The sequence below is a fragment of the Oncorhynchus kisutch genome, linkage group LG29, assembly GCF_002021735.2.
Source record: "Oncorhynchus kisutch isolate 150728-3 linkage group LG29, Okis_V2, whole genome shotgun sequence".
Lineage (NCBI taxonomy): Eukaryota > Metazoa > Chordata > Actinopteri > Salmoniformes > Salmonidae > Oncorhynchus > Oncorhynchus kisutch.
Genome location: NC_034202.2, coordinates 25,301,868 through 25,324,436, shown reverse-complemented (window position 1 = coordinate 25,324,436; position 22,569 = coordinate 25,301,868). Strand labels below are relative to the sequence as shown.

Here is a 22,569-nt window from a genome sequence, read left to right as displayed (position 1 = left end):
AATTAACGTGGAAAAAAATGACGTGATGGCAATAAGAAAAATAATAACTCCCGATATAAAGCAATCCTTTATGTGGACCACAAAAAAATCTGAAATACATAGGATGCTTTATATATTTGCACTGAACAGAAATATATACACACAATGTAAGAATTCTAACATTTTACAATTCTAAGAGTTACAGTTCATATAAGGAAATCAGTCCATTGAAATAAAATCATTAGGCCCTTATCACAGTTCACATGACTGTTGGTCAAAGATACACTACATGACCAAAATTATGTGGACACCTCCTCCTCGAACATGTCATTCTGTATACTTCTGGCCCTTCTTTGGACACTGTGTTAACAAACCTCCAGATGAACTTCAATGCCATACAACACTCCTTCCGTGGCCTCCAACTGCTCTTAAATGCAAGCAAAACTAAATGCATGCTCTTCAACTGATCGCTGCCTGCCCCCGCCAGCCCGTCTAGCATCACTACTCTGGATGGTTCTGACTTAGAATATGTGGACAACTACAAATACCTAGGTGTCTGGTTAGACTGTAAACTCTCGTTCCAGACTCACATTAAGCATCTCCAATTCAAAACTAAATCTACAATCGGCTTCCTATTACGCAACAAGACATCTTTCACTCATGCTGTCAAAAATACACTTGTAAAACTGACTATCCTACCGATCCTTGACTTCGGCCATGTCATTTACAAAATAGCTTCCAACACTCTACTCAGCAAATTGGATGTAGTCTGTCACACTGCCATCCGTTTTGTCGCCAAAGCACCATATACTACCCATCACTGCGACCTGTATTATCTCGTTGGCTGGCCTTCACTTCATATTCGTCACCAAACCCACTGGCTCCAGGTCATCTATAAGTCTTTGCTAGGTAAAGCCCCGCCTTATCTCAGCTCACTGGTCACCATAGTAACACCCACCCATGTGCACCAGCAGGTATATTTCACTGGTCACTCCCAAAGCCAACTTGTCACGTTCACTGTCTTCAATCTCCCTGTCATAGATGAGCCAAGGCGCAGCATGCATGTAATTCCACTTCTTTTAATAAAGTGAAACCGAACATGATGCAACCGTGGCGCACACAAACACACATAGAAAATAAATAATTACCCACAACATTAGGTGGGAAAAAGGCTGCCTGTCACACCTTGGTCATAGTATTTTGTGTTTTCGTTATATATTTGGTCAGGCCAGGGTGTGACATGGGTTTATTTTGTTGTGTTTCGTATTGGGGTTTTGTAGGCATTGGGATTGCGGCTGAGTAGGGGTGTAGCATAGGTTTGGCTGCCTGAGGCGGTTCTCAATCAGAGTCAGGTGATTCTCGTTGTCTCTGATTGGGAACCATATTTAGGTAGCCGGGGTTTCACTGTGTATTTGGTGGGTGATTGTTCCTGTCTTTGTGTTTGCACCAGATAGGGCTGTTTCGGTTTTCTCATTACGTTTATTGTTTTTTGTAAGTTCGTGTTTCTTTATTATTTAATAAACATGGATTGCAATAGCCACGCTGCATTTTGGTCCGATCCTTGCTAAACCTCCTTGTCCGAGGAGGAGATAGAAGAAAGCCGTTACAGAATCACCCACCACACACGGACCAAGCAGCGTGGTAACAGGCAGCGACAGCAGGAGCAGCGAAAGGAGGAATGGACATGGGAGGACGTTATGGACAGCAGGAGTATGGAGTATACGACGTGGGAGGAAATAGACAGGTGGGCGGTCGACCCAGAGAGTGTGCCTGAGCCTGGTATTCGCTGGAGCAGTGCGAAGAGGGCTATAGGAGAATGGAGTCGAAGAGAAAGACACGGCGGCGCAGAAAGAAACCCAAAAGTCAGCCCCAAAAATGTATTGGGGGGGGGGCTCAGGGAGAGAGTGGCAGAGTCAGGAGTCAGACCTGAGCCAACTCTCCCTGTTAATTGTGAGGAGCAGCGATCAAAGGACTTCTGGACTTGGGAGGAGATATTGGACGGTAAAGGACCCTGGGCTCAGCCTGGAGAATATCGCCGCCCCAAGGAAGAACTGGAGGCGGCGAAAGCGGAGAGTATTGGGGGGGGGGGCTTACAGGGAGTATGGCTATGCCAGGTAGGAGACCTGCGCAAACTCCCTGTGCTTACCGGGGGGCTAGAGAGACCGGGCAGGCACCGTGTTATGCTATGGAGCGCACAGTGTTTCCAGTGCGGGTGCATAGCCCGGTGCGGTTCATACCAGCTCTTCGTATTGGCCGGGCTAGAGTGGGCATCGAGCCAGGTAAGGTTGGGCAGGCTCGGTGCTCAAGAGCTCCAGTGCGCCTGCACGGTCCGGTCTATCCAGAGCCACCTCCAAACACCAGTCCGCCGGTGGCAGCTCCCCGCACCAGGCTTCCTGGGCGTGTCCTCGATCCAGTACCACCAGTTCCAGCACCACGCACCAGGCCTTCAGTGCGCCTCGCCTGTTCAGCACAGCCAGAGCCTTCCTTCCCTCTAGCGCTGTCGGAGCCTCCCGCCTGTTCAGCGCAGCCAGCGTTTTCCTCCTCTCCTGCGCTGTCGGAGTCTCCCGCCTGTTCAGCGCTTCCAGAGCCTTCCTCCTCTACAGCGCTGCCGGAGCCTCCTGCCTGTTCGGAGCAGCCAAAGCTGCCAGTCTGCATGGATCAGCCAGAGCTGCCAGTTTGCATGGAGCAGCCAGAGCTGCCAGTCTGCATAGAGCTGCCAGTCTGCATGGAGCAGCCAAAGCTGCCAGTCTGCATGGAGCAGCCAGAACTGCCAGTTTGCATGGAGCAGCCAGAGCTGTCAGTCTGCATAGAGCTGCCAGTCTGCATGGAGCAGCCAAAGCGGCCAGTCTGCATGGAGCAGCCAGAGCTGCCAGTTTTCATGGAGCAGCCAGAGCTGTCAGTCTGCATAGAGCTGCCAGTCTGCATGGAGCAGCCAAAGCTGCCAGTCTGCATGGAGCAGCCAGAGCTGCCAGTCTGCATGGAGCAGCCAGAGCAGCTAGATCCGCCAGTCAGCCATGATCTTCCAGATCTGCCAGTCAACCAGATTCTTCCAGATCTGCCAGTCAACCAGATTCTTCCAGATCTGCCAGTCAACCAGACTCTTCCAGATCTGCCAGCCAGCCAGGATCTGCCGGAGCCAACTACCTGCCTGAGCTTCATCTCAGTACTGGGCTTCCTCTCAGTACTGGGCTTCCCCTCAGTCCCGGGCTTCCCCTCAGTCCCGGGCTTCCCCTCAGTCCCGAGCTTCCCCTCAGTCCCGAGCTTCCCCTCAGTTCCGAGCTGCCTCAGTCCCGAGCTGCCCCCTCAGTCCCGAGCTGCCCCTCTGTCACGAGCTGCCCCTCAGTCCAGTGGGGTTCTGGGTGAGGACTATTAGGCCATGGTCGGCGGCGAGGGTGGATTATCCCAGGACGCGAAGGGGAGGAACTATGACATTAATGGAGTGGGGTCCACGTCCTGAGCCGGAGCCGCCACCATGGACAGACGCCCACCCGGACCCTCCCTATGGTTTTGAGGTGCGTCCGGGAGTCCGCACCTTAGGGGGGGGGGGGGGTTCTGTCACGCCTTGGTCATAGTATTTTGTGTTTTCGTTATATATTTGGTCATGCCAGGTTGTGACATGGGTTTATTTTGTTGTGTTTCGTATTGGGGTTTTGTAGGCATTGGGATTGCGGCTGAGTAGGGGTGTAGCATAGGTTTGGCTGCCTGAGGCGGTTCTCAATCAGAGTCAGGTGATTCTCGTTGTCTCTGATTGGGAACCATATTTAGGTAGCCGGGGTTTCACTGTGTATTTGGTGGGTGATTGTTCCTGTCTTTGCGTTTGCACCAGATAGGGCTGTTTCGGTTTTCTCATTACGTTTATTGTTTGCTTCCACACCAAGGTTGAAAAAACATTTCTGTATGGGACTAGCGTTGTGCATGGGGGTATTGCCATGCTGAACCAGGAAGGGCCTTCCCAAAATTGTTGCCACAAAGTTGGAAGCACAGAATCGTCCAGAATGTCATTGTATGCTGTAGTGTTAAGATTTCCCTTCAGTGTGGGGGCCTAGCCTAGCCTCCCCTAGGGGCCTAGCCCAAACCTTGAAAAACAGCCCCAGACCATTATTCCTCCTCCACCAAACTTTACAGTTGGCACTATGCATTCGGGCAGCTAGCGTTCTCCTGGCATCTGCCTAACCAAGGTTTGTCCGCCAGACTCCCAGATGGTGAAACGTGATTCATCACTCCAGAGAACGCGTTTCCACTGTTCCAGAGTCTGTATGGTGTGAGCCTATGTGTCCTGCTCTTTTCTGTGATATAACATTACAATTAGAAGTCTACTGATAATAATTAAATCCACAGAAAATGATACATGTGAATCTCTAAGGTCATATTCAAAGTATCTCCAGCACTAAATGTTGTATTCCATTACCCTTTTGCCATCCACAGTGCAGGTACAAATTCCCTGTGGAGCCAAAGGGGGGAAAAAGCTTAATATTATAAAGCTCATTATTAGCTCAGCTTCATAAATCACCAACAGATGACGCACTTTCACTTTCACCTCCTCATTACTGAGGATTCTGCTCAAATCAACCAAATTGACCCTGTATCAGGCAATGGAGACAATCTGCCATTGAAGTGAACTACCCTCATCTGATGTCTGTAAAAATGACTTTCAGTGTTCATCCCATTTGAGCTATTTATCATTTATCAAGTCATGAGTTAGAAAGAATAGCGGTCTTGGAAACACATGCTATGGATAGTGGACTGCAACTTGACAGGAATAGGAATACAGCCCATGTTCTGTCGCCTCCTTGGCTGAACAGACTGATTGCATTTCAACTGTCATTCTGAGGAGTCAGTCTGTCCCCACGTATAGAGGTATTTTAGACTGACAGGTCTGGGTGTGAAGCTGGAGTTTAGAGGAGTAGCCTGATAAAACTTCACCCACATCGGGCTGCTATGAATATAGAGGTCACACTCTCATGAGCCATTAGATGGAGTTACAGGGAGACATGCAGCTCATGTCCCAGTGCTCCATTCTTCTAGCTGACATTCTGTTATCTGTTATTCTGTTATTGGACCAGACCAAGTGCCTGCGCCTTTTCTTCGTTTGAGGAAATTAAACATAGAAGGTCCATAGGGCATAACTATGGAATAAGGTTTATAAGAATAAGGAATAACACATTTGGTTAAAGTGTAAATCTGTCTTTAAGTGTGTTAATGCATTACTTGTAAAGTGCCAAGAGAGTTGTTCATGGCAGAGAAAATATTATTGCACCGGCTCAGCCCTAAGTAAGTAGGTATGTAGGTTCATGCAGTGTTTAACACAGACTATAACTCAGATGTTTCCCTGTACCTATCCCTTGATGATGTTAGAACCTGCTCTACTGACACCAGAGACAACTGGCTGGAGTTCATCATTGTGTTTTATGAATGGATGTGAATATCTTGGAAATTGAATTACTAACTACTCCCAATAATGTTGTACAATGTAAAAACCATGGACAAGTCTTTAACTGGACAAAATTAATACATAATTAATACTGAGATGAAAAACACAATATTTCTTTAAAAAAACAAACACTTTATTTACATAAAATGTATCTATACAATACAAAATCCAGCTTATAGGGACTTAAAGTGACTGTGAGAAAGGTTAGAAAAGACGCAGTGTTTTTTCTGCAGTACATGAAGTACACATGAAACAGTGTTGGTCAAAAAGAAAAATGGCAACTGGGAGAATTCAATCGATTCAACAGTATCACAGTGCATCCACCCTACAATGAGAACTAACTTCTAAAATGTCATTGACAAAATGTGTCCAACTGCTGATTATTGTTTCTTGCAGAACGTGTTCTGGAGCTCCATGTTCAGGGATCAACCACAGTCTTTCAGTGTCTACTGTTCTTGCCTGAGGAGAAATAATGCACAAGGAGAAACAGTTTAATACAGACACAGGTGGAACTTCACCGTTGATGGAAGAAAATGGGTGGTGACCATGAAAACATGATCATTTATAGAATTGATTAATGTGGATTGCATCACACTTTAAGATAGAATCTCACCATTTTTCCCTTTTCTGGCCTTTCCATTCTGCGATTTCCTCTTCAGTTGCTTGATGAGTTTGGTCACCCAGTTGTTATTTGTGGCAGGAGGAGCACACAGTCTAAGATTCTTCCTCGTGACAAACCTGTTGGCAGAAGTAACTTAGATCAGACATAGTTCCAACAATGCAGTCACACACAGCCAGAAAACATGAACTTGTGGTTAGGGTGATGTGTTACATTTGGCAACGTATTGTACAAGTGTGTGGAATGATTAATGTTGCTTACACAGTGGCAGGTATCCGACATCCTCCACTGACTGTCTGGATACGGAATGACTTCACCACTCTGTGGGGAAGTTTGGCATCGGTTGTTGTCAAGCAGCAGTCCATTGCTTTATCTGTGTTTGCTGCAGACACACACATACACACACACACACACACACACACAAACACAGGTTAGACTATCCCATCTGTGCATCTTTGTGTATTCTCTCTTTGTATGGCATTCTACGAAAATTACATTTCAACATTCTCCTGAGAAGACGAAGAGCGTATTCAGTTCCACAGATAACTAGTGATCAAGACACAGCATCATGTAACCAAGACGTTATTATAGTAGTTACTATGAAAACAACTTGGAGTAAAAGTAGTTAATAACAGTAGCTCTGCAGTAGAAGAGAGGATCTCACCTGCTGCATGGCTCCAGAGGACTGATGTCAACAGAAGAAGTGCAGCCAACCGTAAGGACATTCTGTCTTAGTTGTTCTCTGTCTGTGTCTTAATATTTTAAACAAGGATCTGCAGATAAATGGGCTACTGTGGTCCAGGCACAGCTTTATATCCTCACCGCACAACTCCTTTCACTTTCACCCCCATCAAGTCACGCACCCATTTCCCGTAAACCATGCTTCGGCTCAGCACGCCCCTCAACTCTCACCTTTAAAACAAACAAAGATAAAGTAGGCTCTGCCAGTGCTTTTCCATGGAGTTGAAGGGTACTTTCTCTGCAGTTACAACTGGCGGAAATATCTGTAAATCATTCTCACCGTCGATGGGGAGATACAGTTGAAGTCGGAAGTTTACATACACCTTGGCCAAATACATTTAAAAGAAGTTTTTCACAATTCCTGACATTTAATCCAAGTAAAGATTCCCTGTCTTAGGTCAGTTAGGATCACCACTTTATTTCAAGAATGTGAAATGTCAGAATAAAATTAGAGAGAATTATTTATTTCAGCTTTTATTTCTTTCATCACATTTCCAGTGGGTCAGAAGTTCACATACACTCAATTAGTATTTGGTAGCATTGCCTTGAAATTGTTTAACTTGGGTCAAACTTTTCAGGTAGCCTTCTACAAGCTTCCCACAATAAGTTGGGTGAATTTTGGCCCATTCCTCCTGACAGAGCTGGTGTAACTGAGTCAGGTTTGTAGGCCTCCTTGCTCGCACACACCTTTTCCGTTCTGCACACACATTTTCTATAGGATTGAGGTCAGGGCTTTGTGATGGCCACTCCAATACCTTGACTTTGTTGTCCTTAAGCCATTTTGACACAACTTTGGAAGTATGCTTGGGGTCATTGTTCATTTGAAAGACACATTTGCGACCAAGCTTTAACTTCCTGACTGATGACTTGAGATGTTGCTTCAATATATCCACATACCTTTCCTCCCTCAGGATGCCATCTATTTTGTGAAGTGCACCAGTCCCTCCTGCAGCGAAGCACCCCCACAACATGATGCTGCCACCCCCGTGCTTCACGGTTGGGATGGTGTTCTTTGGCTTGCAAGCCTCCCCCTTTTTCCTCCAAACATAACGATGGTCATTATGCCCAAACAGTTATATTTTTGTTTCATCAGACCAGAGGATATTTCTCCAAAAAGTATGATCTTTGTCCCCATATGCAGTTGCAAACCATAGTCTGGCTTTTAATATGGCGGTTTTGGAGCAGTGGCATCTTCCTTGCTGAGCGGTCTTTCAGGATATGTTGATATAGGACTCGTTTTACTTTGGATATAGACACTTTTGTATCGGTTTCCTCCAGCATCTTCACAAGGTCCTTTGCTGCTGTTTTGGGATTGATTTGCACTTTTCGCACCAAAGTACGTTCATCTCTAGGAGACAGAACACGTCTCCTTCCTGAGCGGTATGACAGCTGCGTGGTCCCATGGTGTTTATACTTGCGTACTATTGTTTGTACAGATGAACGTGGTACTTTCAGGCATTTGGAAATTGCTCCCATGGATGAACCAGACTTGTGGAGGTCGCCAATTTTTTCTCTGAGGTCTTGGCTGATTTATTTTGATTTTCCCATGATGTCAAGCAAAGAGGCACTGAGTTTGAAGGTAGGCCTTGAAATACATCCACAGGTACACTTCTAATTAACTCACATTATGTCAATGAGCCTATTAGAAGCTTCTAAAGCCACGACATAATGTTCTGGAATTTTCCAATATTTTTAAAGGCACAGTCAACTTAGTGTATGTAAACTTCTGACCCACTGGAATTGTGATACAGTGAATTATAAGTGAAATAATCTGTCTGTAAACAAAAATTACTTGTGTCATGCACAAAGTAGATGTCCTAACCGACTTGCCAAAACTATAGTTTGTTAACAAGAAATTTGTGGAGTGGTTGAAAAAACAGCTTTAATGACTCCAACCTAAGTGTATGTAATCTTACGACTTCAAACGTATAATGAAATCAGTCAATTGAAATAAATAAATTAGGTGGCCCAGCCATGGCCCGCCATGGCCCAACCACTTGGTACCAGGCCCACCCACTTGCGCGCCAGGCCCAGCCAATCATAAGGAGATTTTTTTCCCACAAAAGGGCTTTATTACAGACAGAAAGATTCCTCAGTTTCATCAGCTGTCTGGGTGGCTGCGGGGTCTCAGACGATCCCGCAGGTGAAGATGCCAGATGTCGAGGTCCTGGGCTGGCGTGGTTACACGTGGTCTGAGGTTGTTAGGCCAGTTGGACGTGCTGCCAAATTCTCTAAAATGACATATGGTAGAGAAAATAACATTCAATTCTCTGTTAACAGCTCTGGTGGACATTCCTGCAGTCAGCATGTCAATTGCACACTCCCTCAAAACTTGAGACATCTGTGGCATTGTGTTTTCTGTCAGAATTGCAAATTTTTTTGTTGCCTTTTGTTCCCAGCACAAGGTGCACCTGTATAATGATCATGCTATTTAATCAGCTTCCTGATATGCCACACCTTTCAGGTGAATGGATTACCTTGACAAAGAAGCAATGCTCACTAACAGGGATAAACATAGTTGTGCACAACATTTTAAGGTTTTTGTACGTCTGGAACATTTCTGGGATATTTTATTTCAGCTCATGAAACATGAAACCAACACTTTTCATGTTGCATTTATGTTTTTGTTCAGTATATATGGTTAAACCTATTATCAGTGATGTCACCACATTCCATATGAAGGTGTCTTGTTTAATTGTTCTGTTTTACAATGCAGCATCCCTGGTGCATCACAACCCAGCATCCCAGGGGCTCATTATGTGACACAGGAAGGAAACATACTCCCTTGTGCAAGTAATACTGGAGGGTGTGCATCTTTCTGTGTGGGAGGATGTCGATTTGTATATGAGAGAATATTTTCGTGTGGATGATTGTTTCAACTAAACCTGACCTATACGAGAGTGTCTATGTCTGTGCGTGGATGAGTGTGTATATATCCATTTGTGTATTATGGAGGGACACTGGACATGTAGAGAAGGAGAGGATGAAACAAGCACAGAATCATCTGCAGTCTCCCCTACAGCTCTCCTGATACCCAGACAGACGGAAGACAGGGAGACACCAGACAGTGCAGCTAGAGCCAGTCACTCAGGGTCGGACAGCTAGAGGAGAGTGCGGAGGCTGTGTGATATTTTACAGCTGCTGAGAGCTGTAGGATGTTGGAAAAACAATATCAGAAGTTTAAAAGCAAAAGGATGATAAGTGACAATTCTTGTTTGTCTGACTGCCTGTCATCCTCACTCTAAAGGTGATTTAAAGGACATGCGTAAAAAACACAAGCATAGTGACATTGTTATGTGACTATGTTTGAAATAATGTCTATATCAGCATTTAGCTGGGATAGTCTAACTTAATTTCTCGTCCTAGAAATCTAGATCTTTCAGAGCCTGATGGCCCAGTACAGGTCGACACTACCACCTTGTGGTAAGAAAGTGACATTGCACACCCTGACAGTCAAGTACGAAAGGAGGCGGGGCACTCGGGAATTACGTAATTGTGAACAACAGAATGTTCGAAAAATGGTTAAATAAAAGAAACAAGCAATTTAATGCTGTAAGCTAACATCAATTCTAAAGGTATGATTTTTGTGGGAGTATACTGTAATAACCTGGCTAGACAAACAAATGTCCAGACAGAGGATTTCGTTTACGAATTCCCGGTTAATTAACCAAACTCAATACAGGCTACTGTTTGGCCGTAGCCCACGCCAAGTAAACAAACCAAGGAAAATCATATCAAACAACGGTGACCCATCTCTTGTTAAGTCTAGATGTAAAGAGAGACAACAACGGTTAAGCATGCTGTGCACCCTTCCTCCATGCCGCTCCACCAACCACAAAGATGCTCTGCACCGGAACATTCCAAGCATTCCTGTGGTTGGCAGATAGCAGGTTGACTGGTGTGTCGGACCCCGCGAACACTGGTTACTGTTAAGTACAACACAAGAAACAACGTAACTCATAACTGTCTGTGAGGGTTTCTACAATACATACTGTTCCTTCTTAGTTTATGTGCTTCTTGTCAACCAGATAACTTTATAGCCGTAGAGGGAGGTGGTAGCATCACTCACAAACAGAGATATTTGTTTTTGCAAAAGAACCCCTCAAATATGAAAATGGAGCCAAAGAGGATGGCTAACGTTTTACATGCCTGGAATCAATTGTGCTATTCTGTTCATTTTTTTTGCTTTGTAACTTAAAAAACAACAACAATTTTGTACATAATGTTGCTGCTCTACTGTCTCTTATCAGAACTGTGATTACTCACCATGGACTGGTGGAAGCTTTTTCCTTTAAGAGTCCGACAAGAAAGAGATACTGCTCTCCCGAACAGGCCCAGGTCCACATAAGTTGCGTGAAGAAAAGAGGACACAGATCAGGCTGCCTTTTGAGAATCCGTAGGCGAGCGAGTAAACTTCCATTGCCATCAATTCTACTTGCTAACATGCAATCATTGGAAAATAAAATGAATGACTTACGATTATCCTACCAACGGGATATTAAGATATCTTATGTTTCACCGAGTCGTGGCTGAATGACGACACAGACAATATAGAGCTGGAGGGATTATCAACGCACCGCTACGCCTGGTGAGTCGAGGGGTGGGGGTGTGTCTTTTTGTCAATAACAGCTGGTGCGCGATGTCTAATATTAAACAAATCTTGCGATATTGCAGAGGTAGAGTACCTTATGACAAGCTGTAGACCACACTATCTACCAAGAGTTCTCATCTATATTATTCGTAGCCGTCTAACACCACAGACTGATGCTGGCACTAAGAGCGCACTCAACCAACTCTATAAGGCCATAAGCAAACAAGAAAATGCTCACCCAGAAGCGGGAAACTTAATTAGTTTTACCCCATTTTTACCAGCATGTCACATGTCCAACCAGAGGACAAAAAAACTCTAGACCACCTTTACTCAACACACAGAGATGCATACAAAGCTCTCCCCCGCCTTCCATTTGGCAAATCCAACCATAATTATCCTCCTGATTCCTGCTTACAAGCAAAAACTAAAGCAGGAAGTACCAGTGACTCGCTCAATACGGAAGTGGTCAGATGGTGCAGATGCTGCGCTACAGGACTGTTTTGCTAGAACAGACTGTAATATATTCTGGGATTCATCCAATGGCATTGACGAGTATACGACTTCAGTCATCGCCATCATCAATTAGTGCATCGACGACGTCGTCCCCACAGTGACCGTACATACATATCCTAACCAGAAGCCATGGATTACAGGCAACATTAGAATCGAGCTAAAAGCTAAAGCTGCCGCTTTCAAGGAGTGGGACACAAATCCGGGCGCCTATAAGAAATCCCGCTATGCCCTCAGACGAACTATCAAACAAGCAAAGCGTCAATACAGGATTAAGATTGAATCCTACTGTCAGATGTGGCAGGGCTTTAAAACTATTATGTACTACAAAGGGAAACCCAGATGCAAGCTGCTCAGTGATGCGAGCCTACCAGACGAGCTAAATGCCTATTATGCTCGCTTCGAGGCAAGCAACACTGAAGCATGCACGAGAGCACCAGCTATTCTGGAGGAGAGGAATGTGCTCTTGGTAGCCGATGTGAGCAAGCCCTTTAAACAGGTCAACATTCACACAGCCACGGGGCCAGATGGATTATCAGGACGTGTACTCAAAGCATGCGCAGACTAACTAGTAAGTGTCTTCACTGACATTTTCAACCTCTCTCTGACTGAGTCTGTAATACCTACATGTTTCAAGTAGACCATCATAGTCCCTGTGCCCAAAGAAGCAAAGGTAATCTGCCTAAATGATTACCGCCCTGTAGCACTCACGTCGGTAGCCATGAAGTGCTGTGAAAGGCTGGTCATGGCTCACAACAACAGCATCCTCCCAGATACCCTAGACCCACTCTAATTTGCATACCGCCCCAACAGATCCACAGACAATGCAATCTCAATCGCACTACACACTTCCCTTTCCCACCTTGTCAAAAGGAACACCTATGTGAGAATGCTGATCATTGACTACAGCTCAGTGTTCAACACCATGTGCCCACAAAGCTCATCACTAAGCTAAGGACCCTGGGACTGGATCCTGGACTTCCTGACGGGCCGCCATCAGGTAATAAGGGTAGGCAACAACACGTCTGCCACGCTGATCGTCAACACTGGTTCCCCTCAGGGGTGTGTACTTAGTCCCCTTCATGTAATACCTGTTCATCCACGACTGCCGGGCCAAACACGACTCCAACACCATTAAGTTTGCTGACGACACAACAGTGGTAGGCCTAATCACCGACAACGATGAGACAGCCTATAGGAGGTCAGAGAACTGGCAGTGTGGTGCCAGGACAACAACCTCTCCCTCAATGTGAGCAAGACAAAGGAGCCGATAGTGAACTACAGGAAAAGGCAGGCAGAGCAGTCACCCATTAACATCAACAGGGCTATAGTGGAGTGGGTTGAGAGTACCTTGGTGTCCACATCACCAACAATCTATCATGGCTCAAACACATCAAGACAGTCGTGAAGAGTGCACGACAAAACCTTTTCCCCCTCAGGAGACTGAAAAGATTTGGTATGGGTCCCCAGATCCTCAAAAAGTTCTACAGCTGCACCATTGAGAGCATCCTGACCGGTTGCATCAGCGCCTGGTACAGTGCCTTGCGAAAGTATTCGGCCCCCTTGAACTTTGCGACCTTTTGCCACATTTCAGGCTTCAAACATAAAGATATAAAACTGTATTTTTTTGTGAAGAATCAACAACAAGTGGGACACAATCATGAAGTGGAACGACATTTATTGGATATTTCAAACTTTTTTAACAAATCAAAAACGGAAAAATTGTGTGTGCAAAATTATTCAGCCCCTTTACTTTCAGTGCAGCAAACTCTCTCCAGAAGTTCAGTGAGGATCTCTGAATGATCCAATGTTGACCTAAATGACTAATAATGATCAATACAATCCACCTGTGTGTTATCAAGTCTCCGTATAAATGCACCTGCACTGTGATAGTCTCAGAGGTCCGTTAAAAGCGCAGAGAGCATCATGAAGAACAAGGAACACACCAGGCAGGTCCGAGATACTGTTGTGAAGAAGTTTAAAGCCGGATTTGGATACAAAAAGATTTCCCAAGCTTTAAACATCCCAAGGAGCACTGTGCAAGCGATAATATTGAAATGGAAGGAGTATCAGACCACTGCAAATCTACCAAGACCTGGCCGTCCCTCTAAACTTTCAGCTCATACAAGGAGAAGACTGATCAGAGATGCAGCCAAGAGGCCCATGATCACTCTGGATGAACTGCAGAGCTCTACAGCTGAGGTGGGAGACTCTGTCCATAGGACAACAATCAGTAGTATATTGCACAAATCTGGCCTTTATGGAAGAGTGGCAAGAAGAAAGCCATTTCTTAAAGATATCCATAAAAAGTGTTGTTTAAAGTTTGCCACAAGCCACCTGGGAGACACACCAAACATGTGGAAGAAGGTGCTCTGGTCAGATGAACCCAAAATTGAACTTTTTGGCAACAATGCAAAATGTTATGTTTGGCGAAAGCAACACAGCTCATCACCCTGAACACACCATCCCCACTGTCAAACATGGTGGTGGCAGCATCATGGTTTGGGCCTGCTTTTCTTCAGCAGGGACAGGGAAGATGGTTAAAATTGATGGGAAGATGGATGGAGCCAAATACAGGACCATTCTGGAAGAAAACCTGATGGAGTCTGCAAAAGACCTGAGACTGGGACGGAGATTTGTCTTCCAACAAGACAATGATCCAAAACATAAAGAAAAATCTACAATGGAATGGTTCAAAAATAAACATATCCAGGTGTTAGAATGGCCAAGTCAAAGTCCAGACCTGAATCCAATCGAGAATCTGTGGAAAGAACTGAAAACTGCTGTTCACAAATGCTCTCCATCCAACCTCACTGAGCTCGAGCTGTTTTGCAAGGAGGAATGGGAAAAAATTTCAGAGACATACCCCAAGCGACTTACAGCTGTAATCGCAGCAAAAGGTGGCTGAATAATTTTGCACGCCCAATTTTTCAGTTTTTGATTTGTTAAAAAATATTGAAATATCCAATAAATGTCATTCCACTTCATGATTGTGTCCCACTGATTGTTGATTCTTCACAAAAAAATACAGTTTTATATCTTTATGTTTGAAGCCTGAAATGTGGCAAAAGGTCGCAAAGTTCAAGGGGGCCGAATACTTTCGCAAGGCACTGTATATCAACTGCTCGGCATCTGACCATGTTGCGCTGCAGAGGGTAATGCGTATGGCCCAGTACTTCACTGGGGCCAAGCTTTCTGCAATCCACGACCTATATAATAGGCGGGCCCAGAGGAAAGCCCATAAAATTGTCAGAGAGTCCAGTCACCTAAGTCATAGACTGTTTTCTCTGCTACCGCATGGCAAGCGGTACCGGAGCACCAGTCTAGGACCAAAAGGCTCCTTAACAGCTTCTACCCCCAAGCCATAAGACTGCTGAACAATTCATCAAATGGCCACCGGACTATTATATTGAGTAGATAATGCCCCCCCCCTTCATTTGTTTTGTACACTGCTGCTACTCGCTGTTTATTATCTATGCATAGTCACTTCACCCCTACCGACATGTACAAATACGAGTGGAGTTTCATATATTGTTGTCATATGTTCTTTGCGCAGAATTGTCAATGTGATAATGGCCCTGTCATTGGCAGTTACAATCAAGGTAATTACCACACCTGCAGGTGTTATGCAATTGGGTAGCTTTGACAATCAAATGGGTGGGTATAAAAAGGCATGCAATTACAATGTGTAATGACCCACAATGGCTGCTTTGGCACTGTTGGAAGATTTGGTGAATGGAAGAATTCAGAGAGAGCGGATTTTCAGAGACCAGCAAGATTTTCTGTCCAATGATGATGAGTGGCTTATAAGCCGGTTCCGATTACCAAGAGCTGTTCTCTTGGATCTCTGTGCTGTAGTGGGCCCAGCTCTACAGAGAATCACCTACAGAAACCACGCCGTGCATGTCCCCCTGCAACTCCTTGGCAACCTCGTTAATAGCGTTGATGGTGTCTCTTTGCGTTTGCAGGACTGCATCTGTGAGGACACGGGCGCTGGAGGGTTGTGACGCAGGAGGTGTAGTGGAGACGCTGGGGCTGGGCACACTCAGCTCCTGCTCTGCTGCAGCACCACCTCCCCAGTGGAACACTCAGCTCCTGCTCTGCTGCAGCACCACCTCCCCAGTGGAACACTCAGCTCCTGCTCCGCTGCAGCACCACCTCCCCAGTGAAACACTCAGCTCCTTCTCCGCTGCAGCACCACCTCCCCAGCGGAACACTCAGCTCCTGCTCCGCTGCAGCACCACCTCCCCAGTGGAACACTCAGCTCCTGCTCCGCTGCAGCACCACCTCCCCAGTGGAACACTCAGCTCCTGCTCCGCTGCAGCACCACCTCCCCAGTGGAACACTCAGCTCCTGCTCCGCTGCAGCACCACCGACCCCGCTGGAACACGCAGCAACTAAAAACAATAGAAAATGTCACCATTGTTTATGTAAATACATGTTTAAACACAACATGAATGCATTTGGTTTACTCTTTTCAAAAGAGGGAATACTAATTACATACCTGGATCATCCGGTGCGTCTTGCATGTCCGTGTCCCCCTCCACCACCTGTCACTCCTCCACTCAGGAGGGATTCCTCTATAATACCTGGAAGTTGCTCATCTTGGGGGTTGAGCTCCGGTGTCCCCTTTCCACCGCCTGTGGCACAAACACTTTCTCTGTAAGGCTATGCACCTTTTGGCCTCCACTTTGTTGTTTTTATTTCTGAGAGGGTCAGACCTTTTGAACCAGCAGCATTCATAGCGTTGTTGCCACATGTTGCCACTCTAACGCCTTCTTGTAATTTGTAATTCCCAAACTGTGTCCACCAAACAATATATTCTTTCTTGCTTCAACCTCAATTTCGGTTTTTTGCCTTTCTGTCGGGATTTGCCTCATTGTCGTCATGCAGTCAGTATGAATGAATATTAATTAGGGGCGTTTCACTGACCATTTATTGGCAACCATGCAGCAACCAAAACACACAAGCAATTTTACATCAGAATGGCTGAAAGCACCAAATATAAACTTTTTGGAATGACCTAGTCAAAGTCCAGACCTAAACCCATTTGAGATGTAGCAGTACCTGAACCGAGTAGTTCATGTGCGAAGACCCACAAATGTCTCTGATTAAAAGCAGTTCTGCATGGAAGAAGTGGGCCAAAATTCCTCCACAGCGATGTGAGAGAATGATCAACAACTACAAGAAGGCGTTTGGTTGCAGTCATTGCAGCTAATGGTGGCGCAACCAGTTATTGAGTGTAATTACTTTTTTACACTGGGGTATTGGGTATTTTATAACTTTTCTAATTAAATAAATGAAATACGTATGAATGTGTTATTTGTTTACTTAGGTTTCCTTTATCTAATATTAGGTTTTGTTTGAATATATGATAACATTAAGTGTGAAAAACAGGCAAATATAGAGAAAATCAGAAAGGGGCAAATACTTTTTCACGGCACTGTAGCTAGCTAGCTAACATGATGCATAGTCTTTGGATGTCACTCCTGCCATCCATCACGCACACCTGCCTTCCCTCGTCACACGCATCAGCGATATTGGACTCACATGGACTCACTCAATCACCTGTTTTTTTCCTTCCATATATTTGTCAGTTCCCAGCTCTGTTCCCCACTGCTGCATTGATTGTTATGTGTTTGTCACCCGTTTGCTGACTCTGTTCCTGTCTTGTTCTATGTCCGTTCCCTATTAAATGTTTGACTCCCTGTACCTGCTTCGCCTCTCCAGCGTCGTCCCGTGACAGAATGCAGCAGCCAACACACGAAGCATCGGGGCGTACTGGTGTTCCGGTTGGTGGTGACGTTGGTCCTAGGTCGCCACCGATGGAACTGGGGGTGCCTAGCCAGCTCGTCAGGCTTCCACGCCCTAGCTGGCTCGAGAGGTTTCGTTGGCTCGGAAGGCGCCCATCCCACGTCGGGCCTCAGCTGGATCGTCAGGTCTGTTTCGCCCAGCGGGTCCAGGAGATTACATTTTTTGTTTGTTAGAGACGTCGGGGTGGATTCTGCCGCCAATGGAACCGGGGGTGCCTAAGCCAGCTCGTCGGGCTTCCAAGCCCTGGCAGGCTCGAGAGGTTTCCTTGCCTCGGTTGGCTCGGCAGGCTTACATCCCACGTCATGCTCCACTGGATCATCGGGCTCCCTCGCCGCAGCTGGAGCGACAGGCGTCCTTGCCTCAGCCGGCTCGCCAGGCTCCCATGTCTTGGCCGGTTCACCCAGGTGGGGCGCCGGGTGGCGCTCGAGGGCACCAGGCTGCCCTGCATCACGCACTCCTGCCATCATCAATTACGCACACCTGCCTTCCCTTGTCACATGCATCAGCGATATTGGATTCATCTGGACTCACTCAATCACCTGTTTTTTTCCTCCCCTATATTTGTCAGTTCTCCAGCTCTGTTCCCCACTGCTGCATTGATTGTTATGTGTTTGTCACCCGTTTGCTGACTCTGTTCCTGTCTTGTTCTATGTCCGTTCCCTATTAAATGTTTGACTCCCTGTACCTGCTTCGCCTCTCCAGCGTCGTCCCGTGACAGAATGCAGCAGCCAACACACGAAGCATCGGGGCGTACTGGTGTTCCGGTTGGTGGTGACGTTGGTCCTAGGTCGCCACCGATGGAACTGGGGGTGCCTAGCCAGCTCGTCAGGCTTCCACGCCCTAGCTGGCTCGAGAGGTTTCGTTGGCTCGGAAGGCGCCCATCCCACGTCGGGCCTCAGCTGGATCGTCAGGTCTGTTTCGCCCAGCGGGTCCAGGAGATTACATTTTTTGTATGTTAGAGACGTCGGGGTGGATTCTGCCGCCAATGGAACCGGGGGTGCCTAAGCCAGCTCGTCGGGCTTCCAAGCCCTGGCAGGCTCGAGAGGTTTCCTTGCCTCGGTTGGCTCGGCAGGCTTCCATCCCACGTCATGCTCCACTGGATCATCGGGCTCCCTCGCCGCAGCTGGAGCGACAGGCGTCCTTGCCTCAGCCGGCTCGCCAGGCTCCCATGTCTTGGCCGGTTCACCCAGGTGGGGTGCCGGGTGGCGCTCGAGGGCACCAGGCTGCCCTGCATCACGCACTCCTGCCATCATCAATTACGCACACCTGCCTTCCCTTGTCACATGCATCAGCGATATTGGATTCATCTGGACTCACTCAATCACCTGTTTTTTTCCTCCCCTATATTTGTCAGTTCTCCAGCTCTGTTCCCCACTGCTGCATTGATTGTTATGTGTTTGTTACCCATGTGCTGAAGCTGTTCCTGTCTATACAGAGAGCCTCTCCCATACAGAGAGCCTCACCTCTCCCTCTTCCCATTTCACATATAGAGATACTCATCTCTCCCTCTTCCTGTCTCACACACATCTCTCCCTCTTCCTGTCTCACACACATCTCTCCCTCTTCCTGTCTCACACACATCTCTCCCTCTTCCTGTCTCACACACATCTCTCCATCTTCCCTGGTCTCCTAGGCTCCCCTAGAGAAAGAGGAGTACCTTGCATGGCGTCAGAACCTGGAGGATGATAAAGGGCACACTCTGGACCGCCCCACTGTTTTCCGCTGGACTGGACCTGGAAAGGAGGTCTCTCTGTCTGGAGATTCCCCTAACCAGGAGGTGGGTTAGCAGCCCTGGGAAGGGCATCATACTCATAACATTATTGTTGACCTGCCTATGGTGCAATTTGTGAGTGTGTATATGCACTTATAATGATGCTCCCCTTCAGGCAGATCCACAATAGCCACAGTTTTTGTGACTGAAAGATAGAACACACTGACAGTAAGAATAAGTTCTATGTGGACGGAACATGGACTCATGACCCAGCTGAGGTGAGCAGTGTGTTTTGGGACCAGAACCACCTATGTTTTACATGTTGTAATGGCTCTGATGGAGAACCAATGTTTACTTAGTCATTCCTATATGGATGAAAAATAGCTAACAGATTTGAAGTTTGAGTCCACTGTAGATTGCTGGTTTTGTGGTCCCCCAGCCTGTTGTAACCAACCAGCTAGGTACAGTCAACAACGTCATCCAAGTGAAGAAGACTGACTTTGAGGTGTTTGATGCAGTTATGTTGGACTCACAGAAGTGCTCTTATACACTGTGCTCTTCACAGATGAAAGCAGGTTCACACTGAGCACATGTGACAGACGTGACAGAGTCTGAAGACGCTGTGGAGAACGTTCTGCTGCCTGCAACATCCTCCAGCATGACCGGTTTGGCGGTGGGTCAGTCATGGTGTGGGGTGGCATTTCTTTGGGGGGGCCGCACAGCCCTCCATGTGCTCGCCAGAGGTAGTCTGACTGCCATTAGGTACTGAGATGAGATCCTCAGACCCCTTGTGAGACCAAATGCTGGTGCGGTTGGCCCTGGGTTCCTCCTAATGCAAGACAATAATAGACCTTATGTGGCTGAAGTGTGTCAGCAGTTCCTGCAAGAGGAAGGCATTGCTGCTATGGACTGGCCCGCCCGTTCCCCAGACCTGAATCCAATTGAGCACATCTGGGACATCATGTCTCTCTCCATCAACCAACGCCACGTTGCACCACAGACTGTCCAGGAGTTGGCGGATGCTTTAGTCCAGGTCTGGGAGGAGATCCCTCAGGAGACCATCCGCCACCTCATCAGGAGCATGCCCAGGTGTTGTAGGGAGGTCATACAGGCACGTGGAGGCCACACACACTACTGAGCCTAATTTTGACTTGTTTTAAGGACATTACATCAAAGTTGGATCAGCCTGTAGTGTGGTTTTCCACTTTAATTTTGAGTATGACTCCAAATCCAGACCTCCATGGGTTGATACATTTGATTTCCATTGATAATTTTTGTGTGATTTTGTTGTCAGCACATTCAACTATGTAAAGAAAAAAGTATTTAATAAGAATATTTCATTCATTCAGATCTAGGATGTGTTATTTTAGTGTTCCCTTTATTTTTTTGAGCAGTGTATGTCAGGTCAGTGTCCACAACCTGTTTACCCATGCATAACACCAGAGCCATGTATTAAGAAAGTTGGGCCGTTGAGCTTTCTGCATTAATGATGCATCTTTAACATTCTATGGCAGCCATGTTAGCACCCCATTCATATTTCATGCTATGTAACTGAATGTCTAGAATTAGAACAGCATTCTAAAAGTTGGCCCAACTCTCTAAATACAGACTCTGCATAACACTAATGAGTGTAACCAAGTTATGCTACTGTATTGGAAAATGTCTCCATGATGCTAGAAAGTTAGATGGTAACTGGTAATAGCAAAATATTAACAAGACAAATATTGATGTTCAATCTCGTATTTACCATCTGTTTGTGAGTTAGACCTGTCCAGCTCCCCTCCTGGACCGTACCACCAGGACCCTACATTCCCAAGCAGGAAGATAAGTCTCTGCCCATTCTGCCACCTTACCTGCTACAGGTCATCCTAAACAAGCACACAGGAATCTCTGAGTACAAGATGACAACAACTGAATCCAAACCCTCATAGGAATATCAACATGACAGAGCGGTTCATGTCATTGACAGTAATGTGCATGCACTGGAGTAAGATGTTTGCTTTCCCTCATCAGTGTGACCCTGCATTGCTTCCAGAACCCAACCATGTCATGCTCAATCACCTCTATTCCCTGTCCATTAAGGTAAGACCAGAGAGAGATCAGATTAAATCAAAGACATGAAGCATTAGTAGATTGATTGAAAGTGTGCAAGATGGAACAGAATGAATCAGAATGAGAGGTAAAGGGAAATGTCATGTATGTGCTAATGGAGTTCTATATTTCTCTCTCTCTCCTCTCAGGATGGTGTGATGGTGCTTAGTGCAACTCATCGCTACAAGAAGAAGTATGTCACCACCCTGATGTATAAGCCTGTCTGGCCAGTGGCCTGTGGCTGTATATGCCTGTCTGACCAATGGCCTGTGGCTGTATAAGCCTGTCTGGCCAGTGGCCTGTGGCTGTATAAGCCTGTCTGACCAGAGGCCTGTGGCTGTATAAGCCTGTCTGACCAGAGGCCTGTGGCTGTATAAGCCTGTCTGACCAGAGGCCTGTGGCTGTAAAAGCCTGTCTGACCAGTGGCCTGTGGCTGTATACGCCTGTCTGGCCAGAGGCCTGTGGCTGTATAAGCCTGTCTGACCAGAGGCCTATGGCTGTATAAGCCTGTCTGACCAGAGGCCTATGGCTGTATAAGCCTGTCTGACCAGAGGCCTGTGGCTTCTCAGCCTCTGCCTTCCCACCACAGACACCACTGCTTCACACAGCACAGCCTACACCGTTGTACCTGTATATACAGTACCAGTAAAAGGTTTGGACACACCTACTCATTCAAGAGGTTTTCTTTATTTTTACTATATTCTACATTTTAGATTAATAGTGAAGACATTAAAACTATGAAATAAAACATCATTTAGTAACCAAAAAAGTGTCAAACAAATGGAAATATATTTTATATTTGAGATTCTTTAAAATAATTTGCAGCAATTTGAACATGAAGGCTTAATTCATGCAATCTCCTCTGAACAGTTGATGTTGAGTGGTGTCTGTTACATGAACTCTGTGAAGCATTTCCTTTGGCTGCAATTTCTGAGGCTGGTAACTCTAATGAACTTATCCTCTGCAGCAGAGGTAATTCAGGGTCTTATTTTCCTGTGGCGGTCCTCATGAGAGCCATTTTCATCATAGCGCTTGATGTTTTTTTTGCACAGCACTTGAATAAACTTTCAAAGTTCTTGACA

At 46.2% G+C, this 22,569-nt stretch overlaps 1 protein-coding gene and 1 pseudogene across 1 annotated transcript; one reads left to right on the top strand and one right to left on the bottom strand.

Annotated features, from left to right (window-relative positions):
- Positions 1-5,521: 5,521 nt before the first annotated feature.
- LOC109874173 (C-C motif chemokine 19-like) lies at positions 5,522-6,898 on the bottom strand. The gene is made up of 4 exons (XM_020465981.2): positions 6,694-6,898; positions 6,291-6,411; positions 6,024-6,148; positions 5,522-5,869 (listed from the first exon to the last, which is right to left on the bottom strand). Exons 1-4 carry the CDS (start codon positions 6,752-6,754, stop codon positions 5,850-5,852), a joined length of 327 nt encoding a protein of 108 aa, XP_020321570.1. The 5' UTR covers positions 6,755-6,898; the 3' UTR covers positions 5,522-5,849.
- Positions 6,899-18,773: 11,875 nt separating this feature from the next.
- LOC109873618 (5'-AMP-activated protein kinase subunit beta-1-like) lies at positions 18,774-21,901 on the top strand (annotated as a pseudogene).
- The last annotated feature ends 668 nt before the right edge of the window (positions 21,902-22,569 follow it).

What these genes read in the sequence shown, in the direction of transcription:
- LOC109874173 (XM_020465981.2), bottom strand. Translation starts at nt 6,754, where the DNA reads ATGTCCTTACGGTTGGCTGCACTTCTTCTGTTGACATCAGTCCTCTGG. An exon ending in TGTCGGATACCTGCCACTGT is followed by an intron (nt 6,149 to 6,290) that starts GTAAGCAACATT and finishes TTCTGCCAACAG; the next exon opens with GTTTGTCACGAGGAAGAATC. An exon ending in GGCCAGAAAAGGGAAAAATG is followed by an intron (nt 5,870 to 6,023) that starts GTGAGATTCTAT and finishes ATTTCTCCTCAG; the next exon opens with GCAAGAACAGTAGACACTGA.